Here is a 14,361-nt window from a genome sequence, read left to right on the forward strand (position 1 = left end):
CACACACCCCGGCCCAGTGTGGACCACCCCACACCGCCTGTGAGTCCGGTCCTCTGAGACGGCTAGACTTCAGACTAGAAAGACAATCACCAGGCCTGAGGCCGACTGGCTGGCTGAGACTCGGAAACCAATCAAGAGTGACAGGCTGGGGGAGGGCGTCCCCGTGGGAGAACGACTGTGAGGTGGCTCGGGGGTCTGGCTCTGGCTCTGGGTGGGTGCTGTCCGGACCTCTTGCAGGGACACACACGTCCTACACCTGCGTTCTCCAGGATGGTGGCCACCACCGCCTGGCCGGCGTGACCAACGAACTCAGTTTCCACTCCAGTTTCCTGCTAAGAAATTTAATGCAAACAGCCACAAGTCCCGGTGGCATTCGTGTTGGCCCTGGACTCTAAACATGCGGGTGGTGGTGGTGGCCCAGCTCTGGGCTTGCCTAGCCAGGGACACCTCCACTATAAAACGTACCCGCCTCGCAGCCTGGCCTCGAGGGGTCCAGGACACCGAGGCCTCAGCAGATGGAGCCCAGCACACGTGTTAGCTACTGGCACCCCCACGGTGACAACACACCGCAGACTGAGACGACGGCGCTTCAGAAAACAGAGACCATCCGCAGAACAGCGATCCCCCCGAGAGCAGCACAGACGGCCGGCCTTAGCCGCAGAAGACACGGGGCCCTGGCTGTGGTACACTCACCTTATCCATCCGATCCCTCTGCACCCCGTATTTCCCGCCGAATCCTTTGGAGTAGTCTGAAATGCAACATGACGTGGCACTTACTCTCAGGCCGAGGTCGAGGCCCGGCGTGGCGCTGACGGCAGAGGCGTGCACACAGACCCAGAGACGGCCCGAGAAAACGTGCCCGAGTGACGGATGACAACATCAAACCACGAGCCCTTGCTTGCGAGGCGGGCTTGGTTTCGGCCCCCGGTGCTCGGCAGGCAAGCAGGTGAGAGGCGGGAGAGAGGCGTGGGCGAGCCGTGCGCATTCTCCCGGGGGGCAGAGGGTGCGGGCGGGTGCGGGGGGGTGCGGGGCGGAACGCCCCTCCTAGCACAGTCTTCCCCAGCGACAGCCCACTCGGCTCCTCCTCCGCTCCTGCTTACTGGGCCCTAGAAAGAGGCCCAACTGCAGGCTTTCTCTTGCTTTTTAAAAGAAAAAGGCTGCTAGGAAATTCTACCAGTGAGATACTTCTGTCAACACAGATTATGACAGTCACACTGCCAGGCAGCGTCAGTGACACACAGAGCCAAGGCCACGTCCCTGCCGTCCGTGGATCGGTCTGAGGGGACGCTTCCCCAGCCCCTGACGGGGACGGGAAGCCTAGACTCGGGCCTGTAACATCAGGAAAAGTGATGGCACGGCTCCTTCCCCAGTTCCGTGTCCTCGGCTCTGACGGTCATTAAATAGCCGCTCTGAGAAAAAGCGTGTCTGCCCCTCGGGCTCCCAGCACCCACACCTAGAAACGTCCCGTCCAGTTTCAGCTTTGTGTAGGTACTGTTCGGTTCTGTGTGAAGGAGTTACATGTAGATGGTGCTCTCAAAACAAAAGGAAAACCAAAACTAAACCCCAAAAATACCTCCCACCCTGGGCCAAAAAAAAACCACCACCACAGAGGAGACACAGAACACGCCTGCCCCAGGCCCCTCGCGGCCACCAAATCTCTGGCCGCAGGCCCGTGATCTGGCCGAACCAGACACGCTCTCCTGGTCTCGGAGTCAGGAAGGCGGCTCTCGATGAGAGCGGAGAACTAGTCCGGTCACGGGGCCAGGGTGACATGACCTGCAAACTATGGCCACCTTTTACCAAACACACATCCCAAAGTTATGGGAGAGAAGAAACTGAACGGGAAGAAAGGGTGCAGGTTAATACTGCTCCCAGCTAACCCTGGGGTGGAAACACCCAAGTGCCCTGCAGGTGGCAGCGGGTGACTCGGAGGCCGAGCCCAGAAGTCTGTGCTAGAAGTGCGGCACTGGAAGGGGAGGGCGGGGGGTGGGGAGCACTGTGCCTTGCTGGGACTCGTGCTTGGCCAGTCTCTCCTTGTAATCAAACCCCACAGCACAGGCGTCCTGCCTCTCGGACTGAACACCAAATCTGCCTCCGAAACCAGCCTTATAATCTGAAAATCCACAAGTGACAGGGAAATAGAAGTTTGGTTAGAAGCGTGCAAGCACGGGCAGGAATCAAACCCATCACTTAAGAGAAGACAAGAGCTCCTGCCAAGCTCGGGGGCTGAAGGCCCAGCTCCAGTCTCCCCAACGGGCAAAAGGGGCTCAAAGGTCAAATAACAAACCTAAAATCTGAACACGTCAGCCAAGACCTGAAAGCAGGTTAGGAATTGTATTTGAGCTGATTCAGATAGCCTCTCCACGCTCTGAGACTTCTTTCTAGGGTTTGACCCACGCTGCAGACAAGAGCACGCGTCTCCGTGCACGTGACGGAAGTGACACGTTATACACACCCCACTTCCAACCTGCAGGTGGCGAGGGTGGGTGGGAGCTGGGTACCCTCAAAGGTCCTCCCTCCCCGCATCTACTCTCCGAGGGACGGGGTTCTGGCAGAGAGGAAGCATCTTTCGCAAACTGGCAGGCGTCTGGGGCTGCACCGCGAGGGAGGGAAACAGCCTTAGGAGTGCGGCAGCGGCGGCCGGGGCTTCAGGACACAGTGGGCACGGGCGGCTTCTCACCGCAGCTCCGGGGGGGGTGCTCATCACTCCACGGGAAGTGGGGTGCTTTCAAAACCATGGGAGGCAGAGGACAACCTCCAACGGGGAAGACACAACAACACGCCACAGAAGGACAGCGAGACCAGGTGCGAGTGGACTGGAAATGAGAACTTCTCCAAGGCCCTCGATGGCGAGCAGCCCAGGTGAGTGTACCTTTCTGGGATTCGTGCAGCTGCAGTTTCTCCTGGTGGTCCCAGCCGAGGGCACACTTGTCTTGTCTGTCGGTCTGCACACCAAACTTTCCTCCAAACCCTTTCACATAGTCTGCGTGCACAACAAAAGGCCACAATCTATTATTAACGGGCAGCCTGAGTAATAGGGAGAAGGCAAGTTTTCAACGAAGTTCAATCTACATGATTCACTAAACCCACCCTTCCCTGGGTAAGACGACCTCCTCACAGTGTGTCCAGGAAATAACCTCATCTACAGTCTCAGGGCCGCGGATGAACGCAGACAGGGCCCCACAGGAGGGGCTCCGAGACCTGCAGCGCAACCAGCGCTAAGAGCCATCCCGGTCTCGCCACCTGCAACACAGACGCGGGGCGCATGGCCCCGGCTACAAGCAATCCGGCCGTGCTGTTAGAGCTGAGAAACGTACGAAGGTCTGGTTTCTTACTTGGCAGCTCTGTTTGGGGGTTTGCTGTTTAAAGCCCCATGTTTAACAGAGACATCTCCTCTAAGGGCTGCTGGTTACGGCTGCTTCCCCCTTTCGCCCTGGTGAACACCCAGCACGTGAACAGCTGCTGGTGGGGAGCAAGAGAAAACTGAGACACCTTTCTGGGACTCGTGCTTCTCCGTTTTGCCTTGGTACTCGAAGCCGACAGCGCTTTTATCCACCTTGTCCTTGTCGATACCATACTTGCCCCCAAAACCTTTGGAGTAATCTGAAACGAGAGAAGTGGTGTTCGTACGCCAGCAGCAAGACCAGCGAGCAAGCTGTGGATTTCGGCAGTCTCTAAGGAAGCACTCTTATCTCTCAACTTAAAAAAAAATCTTTGCAGCTCACTGTAAGATCACTAATGTGGAAAACACTTAAAAGTATTATTTATGTATAATAATAGAATCACAAAGAATAGTAAATATAGTGGATTAATAATTGTAGCATCTTTCCTTCATTCCAAATGACAGCATGGAACCATAATTCACATAAAGTTTCTGAGATCAGGATGAGCCCCATGAGCAAGCTTTTAAAAGGACACTTGTGGTGGGTGGGAGGGTATAGCTCAGGGGTAGAGGGCGTGCTCAGCACGTGGGAGGTCCTTGGTCCAATACCCAGCACCTCCACTAAAAAAGAAAAAAAATTTTTTTTATTATTATTAAAAAAAAAAAGTCACTTCCTTCACAAACTCAAGCAGCAGAGTGCATCAGGGACTGCCCCAAGGAGACAGGACCATCACAGAGCACCTTCCATAAACGTGAGTTCTCCTGAAACCTGAGTCACTGTTACACTGAACAGTCACCTTCTCAGTGGCCTCCAGTTTGGGCAAAGACCGAATCCCACCCCAGAGGGCCTGGGCTGCCCAGGAGCCCGAGGCCGCACCAGGAACTTCGGCCTCTTCTCCCGGATTCCCAGAGGCGTCTGAATTCCTCCTCAGGGCCGTCGCAGGGAGAAAAATCTGGCAAAAATGAACAGGATCCAACAGCAGGTCCTGATTAGCAGAAGGCACACTGGGCAAAGGAGCACAGGTTTGTCCCCAGTAGGGAGAGGAGGCGGGGCTTAAAGCAAGCCCAGGCAGCGGGCCCTGCCAGGTGTAGGGGAGGGGTGCCCTCAGCACACCGGCGCCCCAGGGCCGGCTGCCGTCTCCCCAGGGAAATGCTGAGCCAGCTGCGATCCCCGTGCTGCCTCTCACTTCTGTCTTTTTAAAAAAAAACGGTTTTAAAAAATCTGTGAGTTCTCACTTTTTATACGTTGGCAATTATTATAAAAATTTAAATGTGGAGGTCAAACAAAACAGACAATGCAGAAGAACCAGCAATTCATGACCTCTGCAGTGGGGGCTGAGTTTTGGCTGACCGCTGTAAACATACCGCTCCGCGGGCCGAGCGGGGGCACTTGGCCGGGGCGGGTGAGCGGCGGCGCTGCAGGGAAGCCGGGACGGCTCCTGAAGACAATCTGGCAGCGTGGCTCAAAACTTTAAATCCAATGTCCTCCGACCCAGCAACTCCACTTCAAGGCATTGATTCTTTAAAATAATCACTTACGTATATAAGATAATGGGGACAAGAATATTCACCGCCATCTATTCTTAACACCAAAAATCAGAAATAACCTAAATTCCACATTCCAAAGAGGAAGGGTTAAGCAGACTACAGAATCTGCATATAACGGAGGGCTGAGCAGTCATCAAAATGACCACAAACCACCTACAGTGACTAGAAAGGAATAGGGACGACCAAACATTTTAGGTTAAAAAAATTGTATAAATAAATGGAATACTACTTAGCAATAAAAAAAACTAAATAATGCCATTTGCAGCAATGTGGGTGGACCTAGAGATCATCGTTCTCAGTGAAGTTAGCCAGAAAGAGAAAGAAAAATACCGCATGATATCATTTATATGTGGGATCTAAAAAAACAAAACAAAGCAAAACAAGAAAGGCAAAGAGGACACTATGAGCTCATCCACAAAAGGAACAGGCTCACAGACACAGTAAACAATCTTACAGTTGCTGGAGGGAAAGCGGGTGAGACAGGATAGATCTGGAGTTTGAGATTTGCAAATGTTAACAGCTATATATAAAAATAGATAAAAGCAAATCTCTCTTGGATAGCACACAGAACTATATTCAACATCTTATAATGACCTATAATGAAAAAAAATATGAAAACAAATATATTTGCATACACACACACACACACACACACACACAAACAGGGACACTGTGCCGTATACCAGAAATTGACACACTATAACTGACTACTTCAATAAAAAATAAAAAGACTGTATAAATACAACGTAAACCAATATGCATCACAGGAGGGAGCCCCTGGCGCTGGCCTGCAGACATGGGAACGCCGGGCGGGGGTTCCCGACGCGGCCCACCTTTCTGCGACTCGTGCTTCTCCGTCTTGCCCTGGTAGTCGAAGCCCACCGCGCTCTTGTCCACACGGTCGGACTGGACACCGTACTTGCCACCGAAACCACTGGAGTAGTCTGAGGAGACAGGGAGGCAGAGGGAAAGGCGCCTGGTGACAGGCTGCAGCGTCACCTCGGTTAAACTGAGCGAGACAAAGACATTTTTGGTGACGACTCACCAGGAGGTCAAGTATACGTTTTAAAATGCACAACAGGCCACCCCCGTCACACACCAGTGACGCTGGGTACCGTCTGCGTGGCCCTGCAGCCTGGTCCCTTTCGACTGGTGCAGGACAGAAACAAGCCACAGTCCCACTTCGGAAAGTAACCGTTCAAAGGCCCGTGTATGGCAGGAAGGGCGCAGCTCAGTGGTAGAGCACATGCTTGGCACGCATGAGGTCCTGGGCTCCATCCCCGGCACCTCCATTAAAAATTAATTAATCTAATTACCTCCCCCCTCCATAAGAAAAAAGTTAGCTTAAAAAAACAAAACAAAACAAAACAAAACAAAAAAAACCAAAGGCCAGTGTATAAAGAAAGCTCCGCAGCTAAAATGGCTTCAAGAAGAGACCCCGTGGGCCCAGCATCGGGCCAGGCGCACCGGGCAGACGGGCCCTGGGCTGCTCCCGGCCGAGCTCACTCCCTGGTCAGCAGACGACCCGCGAGAGGCAGAAGTAAGCAAACCTTCAAAAAATGCCTCGAGTGCTCTGAGGAAGTGACATTTGCATTTTTTTAAAAAAGGCCTTACGAGGCCAGCATGACTTCACAAAGACTAGCCAAGGCCTAAATAGACACAGGGATGCAATGAGAACACTGGTCGCTCGGCGGCTCCGGTTCCCGCCCTCCGAGGGCAGCTTTGCCCACCCAGGGAGAGAGCTGACATTTCCGGGCAACGAGGCACAGATGAAGGGAGGCAGCTTCTCCTGCAACATGGGAGGCACCACGGTGACATGAGAGGCCAGGGCCACAGGGTCACACGACACCCGGGGATCCAGACACACACAGGAGAGCGGGGGGGCCTCCTGATGGCAACATCCCTGCCCCAGGAGAGGCCTGGCGTGACGGCATCCTCCCACCCTTCAGAACCAGGCAGGGCCACCTTCCTGCCGACGTCTGCGCCTTCCACACGTACCTTTCTGGGAGGCGTGTTTCTCAGTTTTCCCCTGGTATTCAAAGCCCACGGCAGACTGCAGGTACAGACAAAAGGGAAACGCATTTCTGCACACCTCCAAAACAGTTACTCTGGATCCATGATACATAGGATGTTAACTTTAAAAACACAGGCATGTTATTTTCTGACATTTGATTTCCTAAGTCACGAACGCCCGAAGCTCTGGTGCTCTGAATGTGTTCGGGGGCCCCCCAGGCCGGGCTGCGAGCGTGGCGGCCTGCCCCCCCCCCCGGGGCTGGCGGCTGCAGGGCGCGCCCGGCTTGGGGTTCAGGCACGCAACGCCCCGCTGGCCGACTCCCCACTGCCGCACGTCAGCCAGCCCCTCAGACAGACCTCCACCAGGACAGCGCTGACATCGGTGATACGGACCAGCACAGGGGCGGCTCCACACAGCCCAGGGGACCGGCGTTACTGCTGCCCTGCTTCACAGCCAAGCCAGTGCAGAACCACGGCTCATACTCAGCAAAGCCTGACGTGGACCGAGGCCTGACCCCATCCCAGGCTCTCCATGGTCACGACGTAAAACAAAGGGCTAACGGCCCTGGCCAGGGAATCAAGAAAGCGGGCTGGGGTCCAAGCTGCGGGAACAGCGTCTGGACGCTAAGCACAGCCTGGAAGTGGTGGGGGCGCACTGTGCCTCGTCTGCTCTGGACACCTTAGGGGGTCCCTGTCACACTGACACCCAGAATGGTGGAGAGAAACAGAGTACACCTAGGGCGTCGCAGGGCCGTCTGATGAGCGGATCCGACGCGGGTGTTTCAACAGCGATCAGCGAGAAACGCTCTTACACGTCACAGTTCTCGCATCTTAAGGAGCCAGTCCACCAGCTCAGAGCATCAGGGGAGGGGCCCGTGAGCCCTGCGGTGGGGACGACCCCTGCAGGCCCAGAGTCAGAGGCACTTTTGCGTCACCTCAAGAGGCCCAGAGGACACAGCCAGGGGCACATGATGTTGGCAGTGAGCTCTGATCTACAGGGAGTGGCCCCGGGCCCTCCCCAGCCCTGGCTGCCCACAATGCCTCACTCACCTGGTCAACTCTGTCCACCTGGACGCCAAACTTGCCTCCAAATCCCCGGACGGAGTCAACCTGCGAGCAGTGCTTGGAGAGCTTCGCCTGATACTCGTGGCCGACCGCTGACTGCACGGGGGCAAAAACCAAGTGTTAGACGCCTGCCAGTATCACCACACTGGACCTCCCCCGACGCGGGCCTCAGTGGGCAGCCCCCATTTCCGGTCAGTGTGGGAGATCAGTGTGGGTGACCAGTGTGGGTGACCAGTGTGGGTGATCGCGAGGTGCAGGTCGGCCCAGGGGAGCGCCCAGCCCCAGCACAGGTGTTCACTGCACTCCCTGTATCGGGCTCCCCGGAAGCAGCCAAGGAACCCTGGCCACAGGTGGGGGCTTCTGACACAACTGGCCTGAGGCACCAGGGGGCCCGTCCCCATCTAGACACCACAAGCCACAGCCTGCAACACGACTGCCAAGCACACTGACACAGACAGGTAGGCTTTAGCGACGCTCTGTGTTCAGAGCCAACAGCCCAGCCAGTGTGGAGCAGCCTGTCATAGCCCCACCCACGGAGAAGGAAGCAAGTTCGGCGACCTTCTGCTCAAGGTCACACGCCTACCAAGCAGTCAGCCCTGGGCTTTCCACGCCGTCCACTGTGGGGTCAGCAAATCACGGCCCATGGCCCACCCCGGGCGCTGCAGTGTGTTGTAAATGAAGCTTCTGGAACACAGCCACATCTGTTCACTTATGTGACATCTACGGCGCAGCCACATCTGTTCACTTATGTGACATCTACGGCCGCCCCTGTGTTTCCACAACACAGCTAGTTCAGTACCTGCCACAGGGACCCCAGAGGCCCGCAAAGCTTGAAGTATCTACCACCCGAGCCCTGAGAGGCCCCTGGTCCTGCTCTAGCCTCACGGGCCCCTCCCCCTCAAGTTCAGAGCCAAGCTCCCTCCTCAGAAAGGACAGCGAGGAAGGACACAGGACACGTGACTGACACATGACACGAGGCAGGGCGGTGACACAGCCAAATCTCAACTCTCACTCCAGCAAGACACGGCCCGCCTGGGAAGTGCCCACCAAGGCCACCTCCTTCGGTGCGGGGCCTGCAGCGCACCAGACACCCCTCCTATCCGTGCGTCTACAACTCCACCAAGCGGCTTTGGGACCTGACACCAGGGTCAGCCCGTAACTGACCACCCCGCAGGCAGCTCAGAGCATCCTCCTTTCCGCGTCCATGTGCGTGACGCAAGTTCACTGAAAACTTCAGAGCTGTTACGTTCTCGCCTCCTGGGTTTGTCCCAATGCCTGGAGCCTACTGCCAATCCACAGAACTGCCGCCCCCCATCCCGAACGCCTCCAGCAGGGACCACCCAGTTGAGGCTTCCAGGGTCTCACGCAAAACACAGTGGCAAAGTACCGTCAGAGAAGCAGCGTGCTGGGAGGACTCCCCAGCGTGGATCTTAACCACAAAGAAGTTATGAGAAAACTGTTCCAAAAACACGGCCAGAGTGACAGTTTGGTAATTTTTCCAACTTTTTGATCAAAACAGATTTATCCCCAAAATTGCCCTTGACCTTATACTGATAGGATCACACTTATTAGACAGTCAGCTCTGAGCGGAGCACTGACCGAAGCCTGAAGGTACCCTGGCTCCTGGCACCGCAGACCAGGCCCCTTGAGCCCCTGCAAGGGGGATGCTCAGACCACGGCGCAGAGAGCAGCCCGACAGCGGCCGCATCGTCTCAGGCCACGCTCCTCTCACAAATATGTGCTTGCTTGGAATGTGTGCTATTCTGGAAGTCTCCATCACATACTCCTCGACTCTCAACACACAGATCTCAGAGCTTTTTTTTCCCATCAATTTCTGAAGAGGACGTTACAAATAACTCAAGGGTTTTCTGTTTGGGTTTGGAATCTGATATTTCTGACAACAGACGGGTCCAGTCGTGCTCATGTGAGCTGACAGTGACCTTGAAGTGTGCAGTGAGGGATGCAGGGAGGAACACAACCCTGCAGCAGTTGGCAGGTGACTGCCCTGCCGAAGGTGAGCCCGTGTCCTGACCGTCCCGGTACCATTAAAGTGCCAGCCAGAGAGATTGGCTCTGGGCCCTCACACGATGTCCCGAGTGCCTTGTGGGTGCTGAGCCGAGCACGAGGTGAGGACGGGAAGTCCGGGCCGCCGAGGGCCTGAGCCGGGGGGCAGGGGCCTGAGACTCGGCCACTCAGTCCCTGCAGCAGCGCAGACCAGATGACAACGGTTTTGCCGGCCTGACCCAGCTCTTCCTTGATTGTCAACATCTCCCCCAGCCAGAGCTGGGGGCCCAGATTGATACTCAACTTCCCTTTGCTCCACCTCCTCAGAACCCGTGAGCATGGCCGCCAGGGTGGGAACGGCTCCTACCTACTTGGCTATCCCCTTGCCCAAAACACCCAGGGGCTCCGCCCATGAGTGACACTAGAAGCCACCAACCGTTCTTAGAACCACAGACCGTCCGGCTCCCACTTTCCTGTGTGGTCTCCAGACATCTCTGGGAGTGACAGTCACTCCAAGCAATATCCCTGTCTCTTTCCTGCAGCCTTCTCTTGTCCACCTCCACCTCCAGGCTAAGTTCAGACTGGGTTTGGGGTACCCATAGGCCCCACGTGTCTACTCTGCGGCAACAGAGTGCACGTGGCCCGGCTGAGTCATGCCACGCCCAGCTAAGGAGCCAACTCTGACCTGTGGGGGACAGGTGTGGAGTTACAGAGCAGAACTCGACCCCGCCTGGCACTGCTACATGGAACAGGGCGGACATCTCAGGTTACCCAGGCTGGGAAAGCCACCTCTCCAGGGACGCCTGTAGAACGTGAGACCTGCTTCACTGCAGATGCACGAGTCTGCTGTCTCCTCTCTAGGGTGGAGACAAGCCCCCCAGCCGCTCCACTCCCTGCTCTGTGGGCAGAGCAGACCGGCAGCGCTGGCTAACAACTTCCATCTCTGTCTCCTCAGAACTGGCTTGCCCTCGGCTCTTCAGTTGAGTGACCGCTCACCCCCAGCCTGGTGGGCAGTGGCTTGATGCCAGGTGCCAGGCCACCCTCTGAAGGTCACCAAATGCCCAAAGTACATCAGCACGCTTGTTGGCTGAATTTCCACCCGTGATGTGAAACGCGGCCCTCGGACTTGGTTCCGGTCTGCAGACTGGCACCATCAAGGCTGCAGGCTGAACGCAGTCCAGCTGCTTCTGGGCTTCTGTCCTGCTCACGTGCTGGCCCCTGGGAGACCCCGATCTCCTGCTCTGGGCCTCCCTATACATCCCCCACTCCCCGGCCACTCGGAACCCTGAAAGAGCTTCTAAACAGTGGCAGCACTTGCCGGGAAAGGTCAATCAAGAGAGGATGAGTTCTGGCAAATCTCTCTCTCAATAAACTGAATCAAAACTTTCAATCTGAGGACGAGACCTGAGTGGCCGCTCCGCCGGCGGCAGGAGAGGCCGGGCGCCCTGGGAACTGGGCCCAAGGTGGCCGGACACTTACTTTGTCCATCCGGTCCTGCTCCACGCCGAACCTGCCCCCGTACCCGCGCGAGGCTTTCGGTCCTGTTTCAAGCTCCTTCTCCTTGATGCTCTGGTGCTCTTGGAAAACATTCTCCCTCAGCTTGTGTATGCTTAAAGGGAAGAGAGGAAACAGGAACAATCGGTAAAACAGAGGCGCATCCTTGCTTTCCAGGAGGATAACAAGGGCAGGAGATGTCATCTTTGCAAACCTGCAAGATTTCGTCACTTGCTGGCTCCCAAGTCCCCCGCCTCATGCCTGCTTCCCGACTCTGCCAGCTGGTCCGCACTCCAGCGGCGCTTACAGCCATACACAAATTTAACCTGAATACACGCAGTGAGTCATCAAAATCCCCACGGGCACCTGGCCTAAAGTGGGGCCTCACCTGCTCCATACGGAGACAGATTTCTCAGGTCTTATCAGACACCTGAGCTGGGAGAACGAGCTCTGTAAATGCCGCCCGAGGCAGAGGGGAGGACAGTCATCACCCCTGACCCCAGAAGCCCCCAGGACAGCCGATGAAGCCAGTGATGCAAAAACATTTAGAGGTTTCTCTCTACTTGAAGTACTCCAGGTTTTTATTCGAAGGTGAAGTGAAAGACTTTCAGAAATTTACAATGTAAAAGCCATTTTTACTTTCAACACTGGGAACGGTGGAACAGACCACAAGCTGTGGTGAAAACCTGGCAGGCCAGGAAGCCTCTGCAGCTGTCACCGTCGGGAGGCCCAGCGTGGCATGAAGGCCACTTCACACGGCCCCTCTCGGGCCAGGGGACAACCACGTGCACACCTCAACATCTGGACAACAATCCCAGAACTGCTATTAAGAAACCAGCTGGAGAGGGAGGGTACAGCTCAGTGGTAGAGTGCGTGCTTAGTATACAGGAGGTTCTGGGTTCAACCCCCAGTACCACCATTATAGATAGATAGCTAGACAGATAGATAGACAGAGAGACAGACTGCCCTAACTCCCCCACCCCAAGAAAAAAAAGAAAAATAGAATTAAAAAAAAAACCAACTGGGCTTGCCCACCACCGCTGCAACCCCCTGGGGAGCGGCGGAAGGGGGACCAGCAGTCCTAAGAACCCAGAAGGACCACAGGGCACCAACGACCGCCCTGTCCCCTGGGTGTGCTCTCTGAATTCTAGCCAAACGGGAGGCTGCTTGACCAGTTTGTTTCTTCTCCAATCCACCCTCCCCAGCATGTTTTGAAGAGGACCAGCTGACAAAACCAATTCACAGGTCAGCCTAACCCGTGGCAAGTGACCCGAGGCAGCTCCCGGCCTGGCTCCGACCCACCAGTCCCAGGGCCCCTGCCGAGGGGCTTGTGGGGGGCAGTCGGTGAGTCAGGGAGGAGAACACTTGTGTCTAAAATGCCCACACTGCAGATCTTTTCTGGAGGATTTACGGACTCTTTCTCAGCCAAGAACAGCTTCATTTCACTGCAAAGATCCCAGGGCCAAGCAACACCCCTGCAAGTGACCAAAGCAGGCCGCCGGTGGTGACGACACCTTCACAGTCAGGGGACGGGGGCGAACACTCTGGAGCCAGCAGGGCCTGAGAGAACAGCCTGAGCACATTCTAAACCTCCCTCTTATCTGCACTCCCGACAAGCAGACAAGCCGCCCTGAGGCGGCAGGTTAAGACAGGGCCCAGGCAGGAACAGCGACACGCTTCACTCAGCTCTCCTGTGTGGGGCTTTTATGAGAACACAGGGTTAGGATTCAGCGCACGGCACCCAACAGACAACGGTCAGACAATAAAGCTACAACTAAGTAATAAAAACCAGGGTGGCGTGCTGAAGGTCTAAAGCGCTCGCTCGAGGGCGGCTCGCGTTTCAGAGCCTCCCGTCAGCAGGCAGAGCGTAGGGGGCTGTGCTCCTGGGTGGGGACCGTGGCGCAGAAAAGGAGACCAGAGTTACAAAGGCAAAAGCCGCCCACGCTGGGAATGTTTAGGTCGCTGAGCGCCGACGTGTGCACACACGTAGACGAAGGTGTCAGCATGTGCGTCAGGTCTCACGTCCACCTACCGCGTGAACAGCAGGCCACGAGACAGAACAAAAGGGCGCCGGCGCAGGCGGGCACCGCGTCGGTTAGTCAGGGAGGCGGGCGCCTGCCTTCTCCCGCCACCTTGCAGAACATCACTTTCACACAGAGACGGAGAAAGGCTCTTACTTGATGTGTTCCTGGTGCCCAGAGCCTTGCACGGTTTTGGCCCCCCATCTCTGCTCTTTCTCACTCACATCGTTCTGGAAAGAAAGATAAATGACAAGTACACCCCACACCCTGGGTCGCCCGACACACACACAGGCAAACAGCCCCCGAAGACGCCCGGGAGGGGAGCCGGCCTCAGGCAGAGGCGCGCGGAGGCAGCTGGCGGCTCACCACGAAGTCGGGGTCGGTCTCCCAGTCGTCAGCTCCCTCGTCGTCCTGGGTGATGGACACCGTGTGGCCCGCCGAGGCCTTCCACATCTGAAAGGGCAGCACCAGGGTCCCGAGACCTGGCAAGGCCACGCCCGGAGGCCCATGGGTACGCTCTTTTTTTTCAATTAAAACAAATTTTTTAATTGAAGTACAGTCAGTTTACAGCACTGTGTCAGTCTCTGGTGGACAGCATAAGGCGTCAGTCATATATACACAGACTCCCTCTCACGTTCTTTCTCATTACAGTTACCACAAGGACTAAGCCTCGCACACTTCAGGCCGCACGGGCAGGGCGGCCGTGTGGTCAGATGGTCATTCAGAACCCCTGCGCCCAAATGACAACGGTAGGAACAAAAGAAACAGATGATTACGGCTCTAGTACTGTTGTCAGGAGGCAGCAGAAACACACAAGAAACAGTCCTGGCTTCA

General features: G+C 56.0%; 1 protein-coding gene across 8 annotated transcripts in view; it reads right to left on the reverse strand.

Annotated features, from left to right (window-relative positions):
* The window catches only part of CTTN (cortactin), a 32,556-nt gene that overhangs the window by 12,705 nt on the left and 5,490 nt on the right, over nt 1-14,361 (reverse strand). For 7 of the 8 annotated variants that reach the window (XM_031448150.2, XM_031448159.2, XM_031448160.2 and 4 more), the window contains 10 exons: nt 13,894-13,980; nt 13,684-13,757; nt 11,492-11,621; nt 7,994-8,104; nt 6,929-6,983; nt 5,764-5,874; nt 3,493-3,603; nt 2,873-2,983; nt 2,003-2,113; nt 694-749 (listed from right to left, as the gene is read on the reverse strand). In XM_031448150.2, the coding sequence (XP_031304010.2) occupies nt 694-749; nt 2,003-2,113; nt 2,873-2,983; nt 3,493-3,603; nt 5,764-5,874; nt 6,929-6,983; nt 7,994-8,104; nt 11,492-11,621; nt 13,684-13,757; nt 13,894-13,980 (957 nt within the window). The remainder of the gene's footprint in view (nt 1-693; nt 750-2,002; nt 2,114-2,872; nt 2,984-3,492; nt 3,604-5,763; nt 5,875-6,928; nt 6,984-7,993; nt 8,105-11,491; nt 11,622-13,683; nt 13,758-13,893; nt 13,981-14,361) is intronic. The other variant, XM_064492020.1, reaches the window with a different exon arrangement.

This window comes from Camelus dromedarius, chromosome 12 (genome assembly GCF_036321535.1).
Source record: "Camelus dromedarius isolate mCamDro1 chromosome 12, mCamDro1.pat, whole genome shotgun sequence".
Classification (NCBI taxonomy): Eukaryota; Metazoa; Chordata; class Mammalia; order Artiodactyla; family Camelidae; genus Camelus; species Camelus dromedarius.